The sequence below is a fragment of the Bubalus kerabau genome, chromosome 2, assembly GCF_029407905.1.
Source record: "Bubalus kerabau isolate K-KA32 ecotype Philippines breed swamp buffalo chromosome 2, PCC_UOA_SB_1v2, whole genome shotgun sequence".
NCBI lineage: Eukaryota > Metazoa > Chordata > Mammalia > Artiodactyla > Bovidae > Bubalus > Bubalus kerabau.
The window spans coordinates 176,691,956-176,716,575 of NC_073625.1; the positions used below are offsets into that span (position 1 = coordinate 176,691,956).

Here is a 24,620-nt window from a genome sequence, read left to right on the forward strand (position 1 = left end):
ATTAGTCTTCTCTAGATTAGTCTTAGAGGTTTGCATCTTAGTATTTTTAAAAGAATGGGCTTCTAATTTTTCTGTTTTTATCATTGATTTCATCTTTATAGTTTCCTTCCTTTTATTTGTGTTAATTCTGTTTCTGATTTTTTGAAACAGAACATTGTATGTGTATGTGTGTTAGTTGCTCAGTCATGTCTGACTCTTTGTGACCTCATGGACTTCAGCCCGCCAGGCTTCTCTGTCTATGGAATTCTCCAGGCAAGAATACTGGAGTGGATTGCCATTCCCTTCTCCAGAGGATCTTCCCGACCCAGGGATCGAACCCTAGTCTCCTGCATCACCAGCGATTCTTTACCATTTGAGCTATAGGGACATTAATTTCCATTTTTTAAAACCATACATATATTTCTTCTAGCTACATTAACTGCTTTCCATAAATTTTTTTGCCTTAAGTTTTAAAATGTACTTGTTTGTCCTTTTTTATAATACATCACACTATATAGAATTTACTTCTAAATGTTTTATTATTTCCATTTTTATTTCTTCAAGTCCTGAACTAGTTTAGATTATTTTGACTCCCAAATAACATTGAACTTTTTTGTTGGTGGTGTCTCTATGATGTCTTAATTTTATTGTATCTGACTACTGTCAGATTTTGTGGTCTGTGTAAGATCAATGTCATGTTTATTAAGATTTTTTATGTATTACCATATGCCCAGTTTTTCTATCACATTGATTGTGATGTTCGTTGATTGAAAATATTTCAGATGCTGTAGTTAATAACTGTAAGGTCATATACTGGTCTGTTATATCAAATTTGTTGATTATTCCCAGATCTCTCTTCTCATTAAAGTTTTACTTGTTGCTTCAGAGTTATGTTAAAACCTCCTATTATAATTGGTATTTGTCAGTTTCTACCTTGCAGTTTTGTTGATCTTCTCATTGTGATTTTAATTTGCATTTTCCTAATGACTAATAATGTCAGCCAGATTGTCATGTGCTTGATAGTCATTTGTATATCTTATTTGGAGAAATACCTATTCAAGTTTTTTGCTAATTTTTGAATTGGGTTATTATATTTGTCTTTTGAGTTATGAGTTCCTTATATATTTTGGATACTAGACTCCTAGTGAATACATTATTGGCAAATATTTTCTCCCATTCTGTGGGTTTGTTCACTTTCATGATAGTGTCCTTAGATGCACAAAATATTTCCTTTGATGAAGTTCAGTTTATCTATTTTTCCCTCTAGCTTCTTGTGTTTTTGGTGTCAGGTCTGAGAAACCATTATCTAATCCACTGTCATGAAGATTTACACTATGCTTTCTTCTGAAAGTTTTAGTTTAGCCCTTATCTAGGAGGTCATTAATGCACTTTTAGTTAATATTTTTGTATGGTACGTGGTAGGAGTCCAGTTTCGTTTTTTAGTGTGTTGGTATCCAGTTGTCGCAGCACCATTGTTGAAAAGATTGTTCTTTCTTCATTGAATTATCTTGGTGCTTGTGTCAAACATGAATTGACTATAAATGTGAGGGAATTTTCCTAGAGTCTAAATTCTGTTTCATTGACCTATATATTTTATTTCTATGCATAGTCTTGATTAATTTGTAGTAAGTTTTGAATTTGGGAATTGTCTTCCTCTATTGCCTTGTAGGAGTTCTGTGGTTTCAGGTCTTACATTTAGATCTTTAATCCATTTTGAGTTTATTTTTGTATATGATGTTAGAAGATACTGTTTACATTCTTTATATGTAGCCATCCAGTTTTCCCAGTGACACTTATTGACGGGACTGTCCTTTCTCAGTTGTATAGTTTTGCTTCCCTTGTTGTAGACTCGTTGATCCATTGAATGAATTTACTCTTGGACTCTGTTCTGTACCATTGATTTATGTGCCTGTTTTTGTGCTGGTTACATGTTGTTTTGATTATTGTAGCGCATTCTGAAATCTTGGTATGTGATAAGATTTAGGATTATTCTTGTTCTTTGAAAAATGTCATGGTATTTGGTTCATTTAAATGATTTCTATTTAAATATAGTCTCTGGTGATTCATCGTATCTTCCCCCTAACTTTTAAAATTTATTTTTGGCTATGCTAAGTCTTAGTTGCTGCATGTGGGCTTTCTCCAGTTGTGGCGAGTGTGAGCCACTCTCCAGTTGTGATGCATGGGCTTCTCATTGTGGTGGTTTCTCGCTGTGGAGCATGGGCTCCAGGGTACACAGCCTTCAGTAGGGCTCTAAAGCCAAGGTACATGGGCTTAGTTGGCCTGCGGCATGTGGAATCTTCCCAGACCAGGGATTGAACCCATGTCCTTTGCATTGACAGGTGGATTATTAACCATTGGACCACTCACAAAATCTGATTCGTCATTCTTATACTTCTCTTTTGTTCTTTAGACATGGCTCCTTTTATTTCTTTGAACATACTTAATATAGGATTTTAATCTTGTGAACCTTGAAAATCAGGTTCTCTCCCTTGTTCAGGATTTTTTTGTTATTGCTGTTTGTTGTTTATTTCATGACTTCTCAACTAATTTTGTAAAGTTTGTGTTCTTTGTCATGCATGGTCACTGATTTCTCTGCTTGGTTAGTTTATTGGTCAGCTAATGATTAACCACAGATTTCCTTAAATGCCTGGAAATCTTAAGTCTTCCAATCTTTACTGAGGTTTCTTTGTGCATGTTGGGACATATCTTGAGTCAGCCAGGTAATTTAGAGCTGTGACCCCTAATTTGTGTAAACCTCAAAGTTAGTAAGAAGTGAGTGCTAGGGCCTTCTCGATTCTTTTCTATCCCTTTGCACAACCCCAGAAATGCATACAACCATGCAGCTTCTAGATTCCTTTGGATGTATTGCAGTCTTTCATATCCTTTATGAACATCTCATTCCACAGGTTTTCCTTTAAGTTTTTTGTTAAAGTTTTTCTTTATTGTTTGATCCAACTCTTATTTACCCTTAAGACAGCCTCAGTGTTAAACACCTTATTCCTGGTTATTTTTGAGAAACACCCTTAGCTAAAAGGCAGCTCACAGTAGGCAAGGTCTCAGTCAGGTCAAAGAAACAGAATTGTTAGTGGGATCTTCTTAGAAATTGCAAGAGTTCAAAGAATGACAGTTATGTAGAAATGAGGCTTTGAAGGTGCTCCAATCCCTTTTTTGTCCCCTCTAGAGGCTACCAGATTTCTGTAATCACAGTGATTATGGGACATTTGTTGCCATGTCTACTGAAGAACTGGAAAGTAGATGGGATTAGAATAAGTAACAGTAAAACACAACTGAGATTGAGCCAGAAAATACTCCCCAGATCAGTGCAAACCATTTTTATATTTCCGTATTACTGAAATAGTTGATTCTTGACAGTTTTTTTGCCAGTGTTTTTGTTGTTGTTCTAGAAGAGGGGATTTTCAGAGGTCCTTAACTTCCTGGTTTTGCTTATATTACCTGGTTATAGAATTTGGAAATAGAGATTGACAGCTGCTTTCCTTAGAAATCTTGAAGATTTTATTCCATAGTATCCTGACCTCTGTTGTCATTTTCTAAAGTCTGCTGTCAATCTAAATAAGCTGTCTTTTTAAATTCCCATTGCAGGAAAAAAGTTTTCTTTGCCTTTTGTTTCTACAGTTTTACTATAATTTGTCTGTGTTTGGATTTCTTTTGATTTATTTTTACTTGCCTGTTTTCTTTGTATCTTTTTAAGAAAATCACATCTTTTATTTTCTACAGAATGAATCCATATTTTTCATCATTGCGGTTTTCTTCATTTTCTCTTGAAACTTTAATAGATGTATTTTGGTCTTTCCTGTTTTGTCCTACATGTCTTCTTAATATCTTTGCTATTTCTCTCCTTTTAATCTTTATTGTAGTTTCTTTCATTCTGTCTTCCAGTTCATTATCTCTTCAGTATTGTCTAATCTCTTGTGTATCAATGTAGTGTGTTTGTTTTGGTAATTGTTTATTTAGCTCTTGTATTTGATTTGATTTTTGTATACCTCTTCTCCTGTTAATACTGTACTTTTCTCTTTTTATACTTGCTGTTCCTTTTCATGTCTTTATCATCTTAGCATCTCTTTCATACTGTTCTCTCTTAGGGTATCACCTTTTCAATTATATGCTTAATATTATTCATTTCCTTGTATAGTTACTAATATTTAGTTTTGAATTCATTATTGGTGAATATTGTGTTTTCTGTGATGGTCCTTTGCCCCCTAGGGTGTGAAAGTTCCTCCCAAAATGAGTTTTGGTTTAGTTTGTGCTTTTGCCCAAGATCTTTATGCATGAGCAACCAGTTTTTATGTAACTCTTTGCCTTCAGGCTCGCATATTTCAGATTATATTTGAGTCTCATAAGCATATGGGAAGGCTTGAGTTTTTTGCACTTTCATGAATCTCTCCTTTTTTATTGCCCACCCCAGGCCCAGGTTAGATCTAAGGCAAACTCTCATGGTATATCCTGTTATTAATGAGCAGACGTTTTCTAGTTCTCTTCATACATTTGATAGCCCTTTTGTAGCCCCAGCTTTGTGTAGGATTTCAAGTCCAGATCCTGGTTCTCGTGGGCTCGATACCATGTCTCTTTGCTCATGCAGATTAAAATGTCAGCCAAGTCAGTAACTTCCTGAGCCACTACTATGAATAATCTATATATCTGGAATATAGACATCTCCTTTTCTTTCTTACTAATTGTAACTTTTAAAAGCTTTTTTCCTTTATTATTTTTTATGCGTTTTAGTATCTACAGCAACTTTGTCCACAAGGTAGCTAGCAACAGTTACACTTGTGCTTTATCCCTGCAAGATTAGGAGTATTTCTTTATTTCTTTTTAACTTTAATTTATTAAAAACTTAAAACAGTTGATATTTATTGATTGAACAAGGTATTGTATTAGGTTCTTCACATGTATACTGTCATGTAATTTATAAGAAAATGAGAAAATTCCTTTTCAGCAGATGAGAAAATTAAAGTTTAAGGGATTATAAACAGTTTGTCAAAAATTACAGAAAGAGTAAGTGGTGGAGCTAGATCCAAATTTAGGTCTGTCAGACTCTAAATTTGATTTCAGTTGTTTTGTTATTTGGCAGTTAGGAAAAATTATGGTAAGACTTACCTAGTAACTCTTTGTTTATAAAAGTATTCTGGTGGCCCAAGTATGTAACTGTCCATTGTTTTTTTTTTTTTTTTTTTTAAGTTTTCTGGTCTTTGAATTTTTCCATTGGAAACTTTTCCAGTACTGTTGAGGTAGAGTGAACAATTTGCCATAGGTTTTGATCCATAAATATGACTTGTAGGTGTGATTGGAATACAGAAGTAAGTTATAGTACATCTAAAAAGGACCTTTGAGTACTGTCATATTAAAAGATGTTTGCTTTTCAATTAGCAGAAATTTCTAATACATATGTGTAAAAATAGAACAGGTAGTTTTGAATAGGTAGCAAACTTTTGGTCTATAACTTAGTCATAAGAAATAATATGTAGATAAGAGGGGAATGGCTGACTGTAAGAAATTATTCCTGAGGAACACAAACTCAGAGGGGTCTGACCTACCTTTTTTTTTCCCCTTCTTTTTTTTTATGGCCGCTTTTGTGCTGTAGGTACAAAATGATTTAATTACCTACAGCACCTAAAATATTTACTATCTGGCTCAGTTCAGTAAAAGTTTATTAATTATTCTTATAGTAAACCCCAGTGAAAATGATTTTATTTGATTTATTCCATAAAAAATGGGGAAAACTTTTCAAGCTTTGGCTGGTAACTTTTCACTTGTTTCCATGGTCAGCACATAAAGCTCCACAGTGGGCTACTATACTAAAGTTGAGAAGATTCTAGCCATATGATGAGTCTTTTTAATTACAAAAGGCTGAGCTAAAGACTATCCTTAGTTTAATCAGACTAATTGAAAGCTCCAACTAAATTCTTTTCTCCTAGTTTTTTGTTTTGGTCATTCTGTTCAGCTGTAAAGCACAGTTAGCATCAAATGAAGTTCATTGTGACCTCAGGCAAAGGGAGGCAGCCGCATGTGGGAGTGCTAGAAATAAACTTGGTGTCTGTCTCAGGGGAAACAGTGTGTGTCTAACAAGAAAAGGAACTTGTCTGTTCAGTGAGCTCTTTGCTGACTTTTTGTACTCTGACCCCATGTTTTAAAAAATATGCAGGATTTTAATTCTTTTGAGTTCATTTTCAAACCAATAGCTGTTTTTTTCAGCAAACATTTTTTTTTACTGTTTCTATAAATATACATGCCCCAGTGTTGGTGTTATGTTTGTTTTTCTTTTGGCCAGCTGTTCAGCTTAAACTGGTTCATGTAGCACACACTATTTTTTTAAATAATTTTATTTATTAATTAATTTTGGCTCTGTTGAGTCTTCATGCTGTGCTGGCTTTTCTTTTCTTTTCTTTTTTCCCCGGCTTTTCTTTAGTTGCGATGAAAGGTGGCTACTCTCTAGTTGTGGTAGAATGGGCTTCTCATTCCAGTGGCTTCTCTTGTTGTGGAGCATGGTCTCTAGGGTGCACGGACTTCAGTAGTTATAGCACATGGGCTCAGTAGTTTCGGCTCCCAGGCTCTCTAGAGCAAGGGCTCAATAGTTGTGGCCCACGGGCTTAGTTGCTCCATGGTATATGGGATCTTCCTAGAACACGGATAGAACCCGTGTTTCCTGCAAAATTGGCAGGCAGATTCTTTACCACTGAGCCTCTAGTGAAGTTAGAGGCATTTAAGTTCAATGTCAAATCTTCAGATACCTTCTACACATTACTATTTTGATCAGAATATTTTAGCTCCTGCAAAAGTGCTACATTAGCATGAATTAAAGTACATATTTTTCTCTGATGTCTCAAAATACTCTTGATAGCTTCCCTGCCAAATTAGAACTTTTGTAAGCCATCAGTATTAGAACACTCTGACCACTGGTCGTCAAATAGGTACTGAATTTTGGAGAGTTGTCTTCATTGTGACTTTGTATCTGAGTTGTACTAATGGGGGTTTACTTCCCTTTAAGAGAGCTACACAGCAGTTCTAGTGACGCTGGTATCAGTAGTTAGGATATAGGAAGAAGATGGAAGCAGTGCAAGCCTTGGGTAAAAGAATTATCCTTGCCTCCTTTTGAGGCAATGGGCTAAAGTACCACCAAGACTTGGGTCCGTGTGTCAGAGTCAAGGCCAGAGAAAACTTTCTACATATGCATTCAGAGTAGGGTGATGGGGCTGCCATCCCTGCTGCTTTGGAATTTATCTTATTTTACAATTCTTGCTTTAATGGAAAGATAACAAATTACGCCTTGAGTCAGAGAGTCTGAGAAAGGAAGATAAACTTTACTAAGTATTGTCATAGCCTGAATGAGAAGTTTAGTGCTCAGGGGGCCCCTGTAAGGTGGTCAGAGCTCCAAGAGTTTGTCCCCAGCATGACTTCTGTCAAACTGTCTTTATGACAAGGATGTTTTTTCCTACCCATTGTGAGCGTTTTATCCTCAAGACACTAAATGCTTTCATCAGTGTCTGCTTTTGAAGAGGAAGTTGTTGGAGTTTTGCCCAGTTTGGCTACAAGTAGGGTATGAAGAGATGTCGGAAAGTGAGCCAAAGTGCACTTGACCGGACCGTGTTTACCTCACATGTGCTGTGTCATGATAAGGATGGGGGGATTGGTAAAAACTGTCATGCTCCATGGCTGCCTTTTCTAGTGAAGGGTAAACTTTAAAAAAGAGAAATCGATCAATAATGCAGATGCAAAGGCAGGCTATTTGTATATCATCAGGCTGTCAGCATGTAGTTTCACAATTTTGCTCCCAACCATATTTTGTTGGAACCAGGAAATAGCTTAAAGAGCCATAAAATTGAATTGTTGGTTAGAAGGAAATTTAAAAACTTTTAAATGAAACTCTCTTTTATCTGATTATTACTCACACTAACACACTCATTCATTCCCCCAACACACACACACATATTTTTTTCTCTTTGGTAAAGTCCTTACATGACAGATAAAGCTCCACCTGGTCTTCCAACACTGACCATTTCCTCTCCTCATCTGGCATTTATCCTCTACCTTGTACTTGCCTCTGTCCCTCGTGTCCTTCCTCCGCACAGAGCTCTTTCTTAGTCCTTGACATGTTCTCGTGGCACTTCTCATTCATCCAACAGTCACATTCATCCAACAGACATATAGCTGCACTTGTATGTATTGAATCAGTGAATTCTATATACTTTGCATTTTCTGTAGACACCAGCCTTATATTTGAAATTTACAAGGTATCTTATTCCATTTTATATTTGTTCTAGTGATAATACAGTTTTTAGAAAACCAAAGAAAACGTTGACAACCAAAATGAGAGGATAATACTAATATATAAAGAATTCACATAAATCTCTAAGAATAATGTTTAAAACTGTAATAAATAGACCAAATATCTGATTAACTAATTCACAAAAGAAACTCTACTTGAAATGTCTAAAAGAGACCTGAGAAAATGTTGATTTTTATTAGGGATCATATAAATGCAAATATAAGCAAAATTCTATGTATGAATTTAGCTAAAATTATTTTGTACAGGAAGCAGCCTGAGAGATCTTTTATATAGTCAGTGATGTAGACTGTATCAGTTAAAAAGATTGCTTTAGAGCTACTCAGACCTAGTTTTAAGTCTTGGATCTTCTACTTAAATGGATGACTTTTTCGCAAATTGAAGTTTACATTGTGCTTGTAAAATTGTCAAGTAAGGAACTCACCTTACTTATAGGAATTTTGTTGTTAACTTTGTTTAATTCATTCAGAAATACTGAGTGCCTGCTTTGTACACAGTCTCAGGTACTGAAGATGCACAGTGAACAAATTATCCCTGTCTGATGAAATTTACATCCTAGTGGTAGAGACAGACAATAAACAAACACATAAAAAAATGTACAGGATTTTGGAGTGTTGAGGGCTATCGAGGAAAATAAAGCAGGGACGAGACAGCAGGTAGTTTGTTGGCATATAAGATGATTTGGGAATTCTTTACTGAGACGGAGCCATTTCAGGAAAGATTTCAAAGTGGTAAGGGAATAAGCCATGTAGATGTCTTGGGGAAGAATGGTCCAGGCAGAGAAAATAACACAGATAAAGGGATGAAAGAGTGTTGTACCTGATATGTATGAGGAGTAGCAAGGGAGCCAGTGTAGTAAAAACAAGTGAGCAAGGGAAAGATACTAAGAGAGGGGAAGCAGGACTAGATTGAAGGTCTTGGGAGTTCCAACAAGCATGTTGGCTTACGCTCAGGTGGGAAGCAATCACCGAAAATTGCAGTCAGGGGAATGACATGAATAGCTGTTTGTTTTTTTAAAATCTTTTGGCCACAAAGTGCAGCATGTGGGATCTTGGTTCCCCGACCAGGGATCAAACCCACACCCCCTGCATTAGCAGCGTGGAGTCTTAACCACTGGACTGCCAGAGAAGTCCTGTGAATGTATTTTAAATGGAGGCTCAGTGGTAAAGAATTTCTCCTGCCAATGCAGGGAGATGCAAGTGACGTGGGTTCAATCCCTGGGTCAGGAAGATCCCCTGTGGAAGGCAATAGCAACCCACTCCAGTATTCTTGCCTTGACAGAGGAGACTGGTGGGCTCCAGTCCATGGGGTTGCAAAGAGTTGGACACGACTGAGCATACAGCACATATTGCTGTTGCATTTAGAACAGACTATACTATGGAAGCAGGGAGACTAGTTAGGAAATTTGAGTAATTGAATAGGGGTGGTGGTGACATGAACTAGGGTGGTAGGTTAAAGAAGGGTGGAGACAAAGAACTTCTTAGACTGTATGCATTTTCAAGATAGGTAAATATTGGGAATGGGAGGAAGAATCATAGATTACCTTAAGTTTGTGGGCTTGAACAGTGGAACGATAGGTTGCTGTTAACCAAGGTAATGTGTAAAGTGCTTAGCCTGCAGTGTGGCACCTAGATGCTCTGTAAAGGGTGATTCTCTTCTCCAAAATTTAGGGTAAAAATGAAAGACTTTTCTTTTCTCTAATATGCTTCTGTCTACTTGCATAAATGAGTAGAATATTGCACCAAATAATCAGGTAATAAATTACACATTTAGCTGGCACTTTGGAGTTCTATCAAGTACTCTATTTGTTAGCCAAGATATTTATACTCTAACTGGAAGTGGAACTAATATTTTTTTTATATGACCGATACAGTAGTGACAAGGGTATCAATGGTAATAAAACTTTTTTAAAAATTCAAAGAAAAAAATAATTCTGTCAATCTTTCATTTAATGGATGCATAGACCTGTGACTCTCTGTATCCGTTTTCTTCTTTTCAGGATGCTACCTTACGGCTGCTTAGCAACAGGAGACCGCTCTGGCCTCATTGAAGTTGTGAGCACCTCTGAAACAATTGCTGACATTCAGCTGAACAGTAGCAATGTTGCTGCAGCAGCAGCCTTCAACAAAGATGCCCTTCTGAACTGGCTTAAAGAATACAATTCTGGGTTCGTGTGTTTTTGTTTGTCTTCTGAACAAACTGTCAAACAAATAAGTATTCTCTCAGGTAGACTCATCGGTGTCCTAGAGGAAATATTAATATTATCTATTGCTTCATTTCTGGTTAGATCAAAATGATAAACAGGCCTTCCTAGAGTCTAACAGATTAGCATTGAATTCTACTTCATCTAGATAAAATTTCAGAGCCAAGCAGTAGTTTAACAAACCTAAGAGTTTAAGTATTTAACAAGTAACATATAACTTTTTAAGTGCATGAACTTCTGTAATTATGGGAATGTATGAACTTAAGTAAATTTTCAGTAGATTTTTACAGTAGAAGTAAATGAGTTTGTCAAGTGGTCTCTCCAAACTAAAAACTACAGTGCTAGGAATTGTGTTGTGCTGTGTGTTCTTAGTCGTTCAGTCTGGTCCAACTCTTTGTAACCCCAGAGAACTGCCGGGCTCCTCTGTTCATGAGATTCTCCAGGCAAGAATACTGGAGTGAGTTGCCATTCCCTCCTCCAGGGGATCTTCCCAGCCCAGGGATCAAACCCAGGTCTCCCGCATTGCAGGCATATGCTTTTTACCACCCGAGCCACCAGGGAAGCCGAGGAATTGTGTTATTTGTATTATTGTGTTGGACAGTCCCTAATACATAGGAAATTAAAGAATTTTCAATGAGAAGGAAACACTAAAAGTATTACTGGCTTAAGACTTTGAAGTCAGACTTAAATGTTTATCATTGGCAAAATCCAGGAACTTGTATATGAGAATCAGTGTTCAGATTCTGATTTAGGGCCTTGTCCCTAAAGGGTCTATATTAGTTGCTTTTGATTTAAATCAGTGACTTAAATGATTGGAACCTCAATACTTAACTCTTAAATATGGATTTTAGTCTTTGTTCAAAACTACAAAAGTATTCCAAAGCCCAGTATCACCCAGCAAAGCTGATGGTCTCCTCTCATTATTATTCATATGAAACCAGCCCCCGTCCCAACTGAAACATGAGCCCCAGGACACAGCAGTTTGAATAGTTGATTTCTAGTTATCTGGTATCTGAGCCAGCCTGCTGATTCCTCTCTGCCTTGCTCCTCTGAAAGGAAACAGAAATGTGGATTGGCTCCATCCCATACCTTTGGAGACTAAAATCTTTTCTTCTGTTTTTTCCTCTTGTTTAGGGATGACCTGGACCGAGCCATTGAGGAGTTTACCCTATCCTGTGCCGGCTACTGTGTAGCTTCTTATGTCCTTGGGATTGGTGACAGACATAGTGATAACATCATGGTCAAAAAAACTGGCCAGGTAAGTAGCCAGAGTCTGCAAGGACCTCAGTGATGCTGTTATATGCAGCACAGTCTCTTAATGAAACTCAGATTGTTTATGATTCTCTGAGTCATGTCTTTGGCTTTTCTTTTATTTCCCACCCCTTGTTTCATATACCATCTGCTTCATTTATATTGGTTGGTTTGCTTAAAGTTACGTGATAAACATTTATTTAAATGCTTAAAAATTATTGAGGTTATTTATAAGTGACCTAGTCCTTCAATATAAGAAATTGTATTTGGGGAACACATGTACCTGCAAATAGAAGAAGCAGGTATTATGTAGGGTGTAAAGAAAGAAAAGATTAAGAAAAGAAAAAGTTGAGACAAATCCCACTTTATTTTTTCTTTTAGAATATCCCATATAATCATCTGTGGGAGTAATGAGAAAGGGAGTGTGAGTAATATCATTTTGGGGTAGCTTAGGAACTATACCAGGTTATTTATTATAAAGAAACTCTTAGTTTTGAAATAAAAGATTTCTAAATGTTCAGAGTGACTTTTATTTGTAAATCTTATATTTTAAGCAAAGACAGATAAAATAACTTGAGATATTTTTCAGTTTAGCCATAATTCCCTGACACTAGAGGAATTCCAGAATAAAAATCTCTGGGTCACTATGTGAACTCTGACTCTCAGAGGGACCCAGAGTTTTATACCTCTTTGGGGATCTGAGTAGATCTGGTTTTGGCTTTGAGAGATGAACCTTGTGTTCACACTTAAAAAAATCCCCTCAGAATACTGGTTAATCAGATTGAAACACAGGTTTTTCTCCATTCTTTCTTGACTCCCTTCTAATAAAATATTGAAGAATAAGAAATATGTAGGGTCACAAATCAAACCTCAGTAAATTTCAGAAAATTGAAATCGTATTGAATATCTTCTCCAACCACAACGCTATGAGACTAGATATCAATTACAAGAAAAAACCTGTAAGAAACACAAACACATAGAGATTAAACAACACATTTCTAAATTAACAACAGGTTACTGAAGAGGTCAAAAGGGAAATAAGAAAATTTCTAGAAACAAATGACAAGGAAACCATGACAACTCAAAGCAGCAAAAGGAGTTCTAAGAGGGAAGTTTATAGCAATACAATCCTACCTCAAGAAACAAGGAAAACATCAGAGAGAAACCTAACTTGACACCTAAAACAACTGGGAAAAGAAAAAGAAAAAAACTCCAAAATTAGTAGAAGGAAAGAAATCATAAAGATCCAAGCAGAAATAAATGAAATTGAAATGAAAGAAATAATAGTAAAGATTAATAAAACTAAAAGCAGGTTCTTTGAGAAGATAAACAATATTAACAAACCCTTAGCCAGACTCATCAATAAAAAAGAAGAATAAAATAAAAAACAGAAGAATCAAATCAACAAACTTAGAAATGAAAAAGGAGAGGTTATAACAGACAATGCAGAAATACAAAGGATTATAAGAGACTATTATGAATAACTATAAGCAATAAAGTACATAACCTGGAAGAAATGGACAGGTTCTTAGAAAGTTCAATTTTCCATGACTGAACCAGGAAGAAATAGAAATTATGAACAACCAAGTTACAAGCCCTGAAATTAAAGCTGTGATAAAAAAATCTCCCAAAACAGAAAAGCTGAGGACACGATGGCTTCACAGGAGAATTCTATCAAACATTTAGAGAAGAGCTAATGCCTGTCCTTCTAAAACTCTCTCAAAAAATTGCAGAGGAAGGAACACTTCCAAACTCATTCCAGGAGGACACCATCACCCTGATACCAAAAGCAGACAAAGACAAAACAGAAAAGGAAAACTACAGGCCAATATCACTGATGAACACAGATGTAAAAATCCTCAACAAAAGTTTAGCAAACAGAATTCAGCAACACATCAAAAAGCTCATACACCGTGATCAAGTTGGGTTTACTCCAGGGATGCAAGGATTCTTCAACATACGAAAATCAATCAATATGATACACCATGTTAACAAATTGAGAGATAAAAACCATATGATCATCTCAGTAGATGCAGGAAAAGCCTTTGACAAAATTCAGCACCCATTTATGATTAGAACTCTTCAAAAAATGGGCATAGAAGGAACCTGCCTCAACATAGTAAAAGGCCATATATGATAAGCCTACAGCAAACATTATTCTTAGTGGTGAAAAACTGAAAGCATTCCCCCATGATCAGGAACAGGACAAGGTGTCCACTTTCACCACTATTATTCAACATAGTTCTGGAAGTCCTAGCTACAGCAATCAGAGAAGAGAAAGAAATAAAAGGAATCCATATTGGAAAAGAAAATGTAAAGCTCTCACTGTTTACTGATGACATGATACTGTACATAGAACCCTAAAGATAGTATAAGAAAATTACTAGAGCTAATCAGTGAATTTAGCAAAATTGCAGGATACAAAATCAGTACACAGAAGTCACTTGTATTTCTATATATTAAGAATGAAAAATCCAAAATAGAAATTAAGGATTCAATCCCATTCACCATTACAACAAAAAGAATGAAATATCTAGGAATAAGCTTACCTAAGGAGACAAAATAACTGTATATAGAAATGAGAATTAATTTCCAAAATATACAAGCAGTTCAAACAACTCAATACCAGAAAAACAAACAACCCAATCAAAAAGTGGGAAAAAGACCTAAACAGACATTTCTCCAAAGAAGACATACAGATGGCTAACAAACACATGAAAAGATGCTCAACATAGCTCATTATTAGAGAAATGCAAATCAAAACTACAATGAGATATCTCCTAACACCAGTCAGAATGGCCCTCATCCAGAAGTCTACAAACAATAAATACTAGAGAGGCTGTGGAGAAAAGGAATACTCGTGCACTGTTGGTGGGAATGTAAATTGATACAGCCACTATGGAAGTTGGTATGGAGATTCCTTAAAAGGACTAGGAATAAAACCACCATATGACCTAGCAATTCCACTCCTAAGCATATACACTGAGGAAACCAAAATTGAAAGAGACACATGTATACCATTGTTCATTGCAGCACTATTTACAACAGCTAGAACATGGAAACAACCTAGATGTCCATCGACAGATGAATGGATAAAGTTGTGGTACATATACACAATGGAATGTTACTCAGCCATAAAAAGGTACACATTTGAGTCAGTTCTAATGAGGTGGATGAACCTAGAACCTATTATGGAGGGTGAAATGAGTCAGAAAGACAAAGATAAATACCATATTCTAACACATATATACAGAATTTAGAAAAATGGTACTGAAGAATTTATTTACAGGTCAGCGGTGCAGAAGCAGACAAAGAGAATAGACTTCTGGACATGGGGAGAGGGGAGGAGAGGGTGAGATGTGTGGAAAGAGTAACATAGAAACTTCATTACCATATGTAAAATAGATAGCCAATGGGAATTTGCTGTTTGGCTCAGGAAAGGGCCCTGTATCAACCTAGAGGGGTGGGATGGGGAGGGAGTTTCAATATGGAGGGGATATAGGTATACCTATGGCTGATTCGGAGAAGGCAATGGCACCCCATTCCAGTACTCTTGCCTGGAAAATCCCATGGATGGAGTAGCCTGGTGGGCTGCAGTCCACGGGGTCGCTAAGAGTCGGGCATGACTGAGCGACTTCACTTTCACTTTTCACTTTCATGCATTGGAGAAGGAAATGCAGTCCATGAGGTCACTAAGAGTCGGACACGACTGAGCGACTTCACTTTCAATTTTCACTTTCATGCATTGGAGAAGGAAATTGCAACCCACTCCAGTGTTCTTGCCTGGAGAATCCCAGGGGCGGGGGAGCCTGGTGGGCTCTCGTCTATGGGGTCACACAGAGTCAGACACGACTGAAGTGACTTAGCAGCAGCATGGCTGATTCAAGTTGAGGATTGACAGAAAACAGCAAAATTTATAAAGCAATTATCCTTCAATAAAAAATAAATTGAAAAATATGTAAATCCAAGATATCAAAGATAATAGAGGCCACAAAGGGTGAAAGACATCAGCAGATTTGGGGATGAGCAAAAGCAAAATGGAGAAATAGCAGTGACTTAGCATAGCTGAGAAAATGGCTACTTGTAGGTGGATGTGTCACCCTAAGGAATTAGAGGCAGTGGGTGCTGCTGGAGATGGGGAGAGGAGAAGAAGCTAAAAACAGGACTGACTGGTAGTGTATATATGGAGCAGTTAGGTACTCATGTCTCCTTCCTAACTCTAAGAAGGGCTAAACGGTTCTCCAAAGAAACCAGTTCCTCTGACTCAAGGACACACAGGTTCTACAGAAGCTTAAGAGTAAGTTGCCATATTAAAAATGGGGATGAAGTGATTATGTTGTCATGAAAAACAGTGTGACTCCCAGCCACTTCTGCTTGCTTTGCTCCAGGAACATAGCAACCAGGTGTATATTCCCACTCTCCCAAGAGACTAGATGGTTCATCTCAAGAGAATCTGGTCTGTTCCAGTGAAGCTCACAAGTCCTGACTGTTGAGGTCTCTCCCCAGTCATTCTTCAAGGAAGCCCACTGATCAGGAATCCTACCACATCCTTAGATTTTTCATTCGTCTTTTTAGTGACTCATTCTTAAACATGAATGGTGAGCCAAAGATTATTAGACATTTGTAGAAACAGATGGAGATAGAGACCAAAAAGAAGCAAAATGGGGGGAAAAGAACTCTGGGAAAACAGAGTAACTACAGTAAACAGAAGATGATTTAAAAAGTGAAAAAAGACACTGTGTCTATGAAGTAATAAGATTCTATTTTTAAAAATCAGAAAATAGAATTTTTGGAAGTTAAGAACAAATAAAATTAGAATAATATAGATTAAAGATCAACTAAGATTTTTTGAAGTCTTTTACTTATAGAAAGCATAGTTCTTTAAATTCTTTATATGTTAACTCCTTGAATCATCATTATGACAACTTTACAGATTAAGTGGTATTATCCTCATTTACAGATGAGAAGATGGATAAACGGAGAATGACTACCAGGATTTAAATCCTGGCAGTTTGGCCCTGATTCTGCTTTTGAGGCACCATGGTATATATTGTCCTTTAATGTCCCCAAAAGGAACAAAATGCCTAATATGTAGAATAAAGATTTTGATGACAGAGAATTAGTCCAGGGAGGTTTACTGTCTATGCTAAAGTTACAGAAGGAAGTAGCTCATAAGAGGAAGGGAAGGAACTTAGCCAGAAAATAAAGATGGTTCCTAAAGCTGATGTTCATGAATATTCAACCAAAAGGCCACAAAAGATCCTTTATAGTGGATGAAAAGACCCTTACTAAGGCCATCCACCCTCATATTGCAGTGCATCAGGCATAAAGTGAAGGTCTTAAACCTTCCCAGAGACACACCAGGCAGCATACTAGGGTTCATAAGTCAGAAAGATTTGACTTCTCAATAGCAATGTTGGAAACTATAAGACAGTGGAAATTATCCTTCATAATTTTGAGTGAAAATGATTTCTAACCTAGAATTCTATACCAGACTTTCAGTATAAAAGTAGAAAAATTGTTCTAAAAGCTGTATCACCTCTGTGCCTTTTTTTCAGGAGGATGTCAGAACAAAGGTCTAAACCAGTAGTTCTCGACTGGGGGTGCTTTTGCCTCCAGGGAACGTTTGTCAGTGTCTGAAGACGTTTCTGGTTGTCGTGATGGAAATAGGGGTATTCTTCAGGCATCTCTCAGTAGAGGCTAGAGATGCTGCCAGATGTCTTATAGTGTATATGATAGAACCTCACAACCAAGAATTACAGGGCCCAGATGTCACTGGTGCCAATATTGAGAAAGTCTGGTGTATACCAAAAGAGACAGTGATGTGGGACCTGGGAATCAGGGACTCTAAATAGGACAAGAGTGAAGGGTGAGCACAGGGTGACAGTTCTGTGGCAGGCCAGGAGAACAGCCAAGCAGAGACAGGAACTGACAGACTACCTGACCAGGTGGACAACTGTTTTACAATGATTTTTAGAATTTTAAGATTTTGTGAAAAATTAATGACCACATCTTATAAAACTAAGAAAACAACAAAAGTTTTGTCAAGGAAAAAGATGAGCAGAAAAGGAAATGTACAGCTTCCCTGGTGGCTCAGTGGTAAAGAATCTGCCTGCCAGTGCAGGAGAGACGGGCTTGACCTGATCCGGGAAGATCATACATGCTGTGGAGCAGCGAAGCCCATGAACGACAACTATTGAGCCCATACTCTAGAGCTCAGAAGCTGCAGCTACTGAGCCCACATGCTATAACCACTGAAGCCGGCATGCCCCAGAGACCGTTCTCTGCAACAAGAGAATCCACTGCAGTGAGAAAGAAGCCCACCACTGCAACTGGAGAAAAGCCTGTGCATCAAAGACCCGGCACAGCCAAAAATAAATAAAATTGTAAAAAAAAAAAAAAGGAAATGTAATCATAGTATATACCATTACCACATGACTAAACTTTGAAATATATTTACATTTTGAACAATATAAAGACTAGATAGATAATGGAGCACAGAGGAGCCTTGTGTGCAACAGTCCATGGGGTCAAAAAGAGTCACACACGACTTAACAATGGAACATCAACATTGATTTAACCATAAATTATGATATAGTTGTGCTGCCTTGTGAGGCATCACATCATCACAAGACTACTAAATCTTTACCTTTCACAGTAATCTAAAATTAGGAAGTAAAAATAAGTATAAACATATTAATACTATCACATCATCATAACAAACATCATCACAAGACTACTAAATCTTTACCTTTCACGGTAATCTAAAATTAGGAAGTAAAAAGTAAGTATAAACATATTAATACTATTTAGGAAAATGGAAGCAAATATCAGGAAAACATGTGAAAGTGTGGGAAGAAGTTACCTCTAAGTAGTAGCACTTAAGGTGGTGAAGGAACTGGTGGGGCAAGGATGTACTCTCTTTTGGTTTGGTTCTGTATATAAAACTATTTGACTTTTAAGAATCAGACATGTTTATAATTTGCATGTATTTTTCTTTTTAAAGATTCATCTTTCCCACTGGGTATATGCAGTTTAATATCAGGGTTATTGTTAAATATAAAAGACCTATGAATATCAGAAGCACTGTTTTCTTAAATTATCCAAGAGTCTATGAAAAGTGAGAAGGGGTCTCATGACTTTGGATGTAGTACTTCAGGGTCTAAGACTGCTGAGACCTTGCCTTTTTATTCAGAACCCACCAGAAAAAAAGGGGGGGTGGAAATTAAATCCCATTTGTTTTCCAGCTCTTCCACATTGACTTTGGACATATTCTTGGAAATTTCAAGTCTAAATTTGGCATTAAAAGGGAGCGAGTGCCTTTTATTCTTACTTATGATTTCATTCATGTGATTCAACAAGGAAAAACAGGAAACACAGAAAAATTTGGCCGGTGAGTATCGCCCTTGTGTCAAAGTAAACACATCTACTGTTTTCTCATATGACCAGTTAGGCTAGCATTTCTTAGCTGAGAGATATTTAATTGGGGAGATAGTCAGTCTGCCAACAGGGGATTTCGGGGAATTTGCCTGTGAGATCCATGTTTTGATTCAGAGAATGAAAAATAATGCTAGGAATTTGAGATAAATTACTGTTTTATTCCAATACAGTGCTGCCTTTTACTTGCATTGTAAAATTCTCTGAAACTGGTAAGACATTTGATAGACATTTGAAATGCTGAAAGGGACTTGCATTTTGCTGTCATTCAATGTGAAGTATGATAAGAGAGTCAGGGTTCACAGAAGGACTTTGTAATCTCATATCTAGTCTTTGCTGTTTGATGTTTCCAAACACATTACTTATCATCTCATCTTTGTTTCTTCATTTTCAATGGTGACAAGAATAACTAAGCTTCAAGGGTATTTTGATAATAAGCGATATGTTATATGATGTGACCAACTCATATGATAGGCTTAACAAATGATTTCTAGTATTATTTCCAGATCTTTCTGGGCTTCTGCAGAATATATTCGGGGGATATTAAAGAAATTAAGTCTCTGGAGTCAGACCACAAATCTAGAATCTAGAAATGTGGTTAGAAATCCTTATGGAGTATAATTGCCACTTTTTTACAATTAATTGTTTATGTCTCACAGAATAAAAAAGTGTAGTTTTAAGTATGACATTGTGTTTTATATATTTCTGTTTAGTTTTGTTTCTGGAAAAGATATATGTAGTTTTCGAGAGCTTGATTTATTTTATGTAAATTTTCATCCTCGGACAATTTTCAAAGAAGTAAAAATTCCAGCTTGTATGGAAAGTCTCTCTATATGTCTCATTTTCATTTATGAAATATTTTGTTTTCGTTCTGATATAATACTCCTGTGATTTGCTTGATCAACTGAAGGTTCCGCCAGTGTTGTGAGGATGCGTATCTGATTTTACGCCGGCATGGGAATCTCTTCATCACGCTCTTTGCACTGATGTTGACTGCAGGGCTTCCTGAGCTCACCTCAGTCAAGGATATACAGTATCTTAAGGTATAAACCTCTTTCCTTTGTAATTTGGGCCTTGTAAACATAGAGCTCAGTTTTATCTACCTGTTTCATCCAGATGTTCACAGCAAATAGAGTAATATCATTTATCCTTGAGTGGTGGTAGTAAGAAACTAAATAGTTGTCTTGCAGTAATTGTAAATTCATTTCATCTACGAAAACCCTTTGGCAGAGGTCATATTGTCACCATAACTTGGTGTTCATTCTCTTTCCTGTAAATGGTATTTAAATAAGAACATGGAGTGCACTGTATGGCCGAGCCAGCCTTCTACAGACTTTGAGGTTTGCGCCTCACTACGGAGACTATATAAAATCACATTTTTTTCTTTCATTGTCAGGACTCTCTTGCCTTAGGGAAGACTGAAGAAGAAGCACTCAAGCAATTCAAGCAAAAATTTGATGAGGCACTCAGGGAAAGTTGGACTACTAAAGTCAATTGGATGGCCCACACAGTTCGGAAAGACTACAGATCTTAACAATCAGCCTTTGTTCCTAATGTGTTTGTTGGTTTCGTTTAGTTTTCATTTTGCACTTGCACTAAATTGAACATGACCCTGCCAGAGATGTTATAAAGGGAACGAAATCCTGGAACCGAGAGATAAATTAAGAATGGGGCATCCCACAGTAACCTAATCTGAATAATCCCTGACAACACCCTCTGCTTTTTGAATGCTTCCAAGATTCATCGTGAAAACTCAACATTATGGATAATCATTTCCTGCTGACTTTGCACGCCAAGGAATGCTACTAGAGATTATTTTTTGTCTTTTTTTTTTTAAGTATTTGGTACTTTTCTGGAAAGATGTAAATACTTCTTTTTCATATTGTGACCAAGTGTTATCACTCAGCCAACTTATCCATACCTGGGGACTAGTAGCTGTTCTTACTTTCCAAATGAGGCTTAAAGAAAGCTTTCTTTCCTCCCTTTTTAAATTGTGTAAACTACAAATTATAATATAATTTGAAATTATGATTGTTTTTCAAGAGAAATCTTTTAAACCTATGGAAACATTAATTCTTTTGTTGATATTTATCTACCATGATAGCATCATCCCAGCCAGAATTGCTGAAAATCTGCTTGGTGAGGCAAATATAATTTATGCTGCATATATATTTATAAAATTTCTAGTGGGAGTTCTATATAAAAAGATATTATTTTGATTTTCTTCAGCCTGTGTTTTAAAGTTTTACAAAAGCAGAGCTTTTTCCTAAGTTACTTTTTACTTAATATGTGATCCAGTTCTTCCAGCTGCTTCTATAATGAGGCACATATTAATACAGTTTTTACATGGTATCTATGAAAGAGTTCACTTCATAGAGCATAATACTTGAGCAAATGTATCCCAGACAGAAAGCAAATGAACAGGAAACTATTTATGGAATAAACTCCAGACCTAAAATTCAGTGTTTTAGTAAAATGCCAGCTGTTCTTACTGTATTTATTAAAACTTGTAATAATGTGATTTTTCAAGAATATTAGTTCAAATTGAAATGTTTCATGCCACATGGAACTCTTTAATTTATTTGTTGAGGTACCATATATTTAGGGTGCTAGATTGCAGATAATGTTAATATGTGCAATAGGAACTACTGGTTTGAATGTGTAAATGGAGGCTCTTTCTGAGTACTGGCAACATCCAGCAAAACTACTGCTTATTCTCCAAAGACTCTTGGGAGCTCTCAGTCCTCAATGACATGGAAAAGAGAACTGAATGTTTGCCCTGAGACTGAGTTTTCTATAGGAATTTTATTAAAAATTGTTTAATTTTGTTGTCTTCCTTAATGTTCTCAGTCAAATAAATGGGTGAGCTGGTTTTGGTTGCTCTTGGGATGTGTGGACCTCTTCTTTATGGGCAGCATAGGCCTTTGAACTTTGGTGCTAGGACCGTCAGAAATGGTCAAGTCAGCAGACAAAGCAGCCTCAGGAGTAAGCTGAGGATCATGGTCTCTTTGGTGACTGCTCTCCTTGTTTCCCAGCCCATCAGGCAGTATGGGAGGCCTCTTGGACTTTGGGAGCCTGAAACATGAGGGTGTCCTCACTGAGTTCCCATGCCTTTGGGAATGTTCCTGAGGTCTGCAAAAATGTCCTTTCAGTTAAATTTGGTACCCAAGGCCAGGTTAGTCACTCTATAGCTCTCTTCCATTAGGCAGATGATCAGAGCACAGTTTCTCAGAAATAACTCAGCTGATGGTGGGGGTGGAGCTCTGAACTGTCTGACCATTCAGTTCAGCGCTCGAACAGGGACTGTTCTAGCTTAATGAGAGTGCCAGGAGTAGGACTGAAGAAGGACAGGTTTGTTTGGGGAGTCTCTGTCCTATAGCAGTCCACCGTTATATACACCAGGATACGGGTCAGGGGTTTAGAAAGTTGTGAGCATTGCCATGCAGAATTGGGTACCACTGTTTCCAAAGACATCTTAGTGCATGGGTTCCTTGGTAAACATATGTTTAATCAGTGAATGTCTTCATGAGTAAGAAATGGAAATGAAGTTGCCCAGACAGTGCTGGACCTGAGCTCAGCACTCCGAGCAGCTACTCCGTAGACACGTGCTGACTTGCATGTCTGATTCTCAGGGGCTTCTCCTGAGTCAGAAAGATGAATGATAGCCAACATCCACGGTGCGCTAGGGGTCTGGGTTGCAGGAACAGTTCCCTGCCTGGGGGCTGATTACTCATTGCCTTGGCTCCCTGCCTTTAGTTCTTTCCCAAAACAAGGTCTTAGAAACCCTATACATTTCCATACTTGAGTACAGCATCTGTGTCTACCCAGGTCTGGGATGACAAAGGATGACTTTGTTATTTCCTGAGTATTCTCCTCATGTCTATAGTCAGACTGTGAGCTACAGAGGCTAGTATTTGCAATCCAGCTCTGTCTCTCTGACCTTGGAATAAGGTGTTTATTTTCTTTCTCAGGGTCTGATCTTCCTGTTTGTAGTGTGGGATTGGTAATAACTGCTGTACTCAACTCTGTGGTACAGGCTAGTTTAAGAGTGAATGGAAACATGTGCTGAGTCCCAACTCAGAGGCAGTCTCATTTATTTCTCTGCTTCCCCCTCCTGAAGGCCACCAAAGGGAGGAATCTCATGGAAGGGTCCAGAGCTCTGTGCCCATCTTCAGTCTTCCAGTGTTTTCTCAGTTCTGCCTTGTCCAGCCTATAGCCCTGACCGTCAGCACCAGATCTTAGCCTGAAATGCAGGGATCACTTGTCTGTAGAGGTGAAAGATTGGTTTACAAGGTGAAGAGCAGAGAGGTACTGTGCCATGTGACCATGACTGTTGGGGGCAAGCAGCTCTTAGGAGGGAGGGGCCAGGGGCTGCAGTTTCCTGGAGAAGTGAGCCTCTGAGCTCAGTTCTTAGAAGCTAGGTGAAGGGGTAGTAGGAAGAGCATAGTAGGCAGGGAGGTACAATATATCTAAAGCATGATTCATGGTCAATAACCGGATCAACAATTGCTTATTTCTACCTGCCTCTTCCCCTTCCTGCACACCAGAATGCTGCATCTCTTCCGTAGGATCATGTCATCCTGGAGCCTCGTTCTCTTCAGTATCAGTAATGGTTTTATTCCCTGCCAGGGTCCAGCCCTGGTGGATCCAGGGAAATTTGAAGGAGAGACAGCGTCGGTGAATACACTGGCTTTAATTAAATATTAATTAGAGATATAAAGAGTAATAGAATGAGGATAGCTCAGCAGGAAAATTGAGTGGAGAAAAGAGGGTGAGTAGCTTGGTTTACTCGGAAAACCAGTAAAACTTCAAGCCAAGAAGTTTGCACCACTTATGTAGGCCACAGGCGTCCTTCCGTTCTCCCGTGGGAGAGGAGACACTGAGTCCTCCCTGGTCGAATCTTAGAAACCCAGGGAAAATTAGTAAGCTTGGCAGGCCTCCGCACTCCAGATGGAAACTCAGCCAGAGGCTGAGAGAGAGAGTGACATGAGGAGACCAGTATTTCGAGGAACTGATCCCATTTTTTATTTTTCCAGGGTCTGTCTTTATACACTGAGATGTTATACAAAAGTCACACGGGGTCAGCAGTCCTGACTTTTATTAAAGTCAGGTGCTTCATACAAATGTATACAGAGGTCTTAGGAGTGTTACATCATCTTCTGGCCAGAGGGCCTGCTGAAAATTTATGACCCTCTCCTTGTAACAGTGGTCAGTCAACCAGAACACTTATTTCTCCAGGGGTGATTATTCTTAAAACAGACGCCACCTTTCAAAGGTACCAGATAAAGTTACATTCCTGTAGGGTGAGGGTGTAGTGGGTTTTAATTAAGGAAAGAATTTGTTTAGCCTAAGGTCTAATGTGATTAATATCTAACATGATTAATATTAACACCTTGATATAAATTAAGTATTAAAAATTAATACTTAATTTTTCTATATATTCATCAATGT

At 37.5% G+C, this 24,620-nt stretch overlaps 1 protein-coding gene across 4 annotated transcripts in view; it reads left to right on the plus strand.

The window, feature by feature from the left end:
- Positions 1-22,052, plus strand: part of PIK3CB (phosphatidylinositol-4,5-bisphosphate 3-kinase catalytic subunit beta) — a 180,676-nt gene extending 158,624 nt beyond the window's left edge. For all 4 annotated transcript variants that reach the window (XM_055569540.1, XM_055569539.1, XM_055569542.1 and 1 more), the window contains 5 exons: positions 10,278-10,445; positions 11,616-11,739; positions 18,980-19,125; positions 20,080-20,212; positions 20,566-22,052. In XM_055569540.1, coding sequence (XP_055425515.1) covers positions 10,278-10,445; positions 11,616-11,739; positions 18,980-19,125; positions 20,080-20,212; positions 20,566-20,703 — 709 coding nt within the window. In that variant the 3' untranslated portion in view covers positions 20,704-22,052. The remainder of the gene's footprint in view (positions 1-10,277; positions 10,446-11,615; positions 11,740-18,979; positions 19,126-20,079; positions 20,213-20,565) is intronic.
- Positions 22,053-24,620: the final 2,568 nt, after the last annotated feature.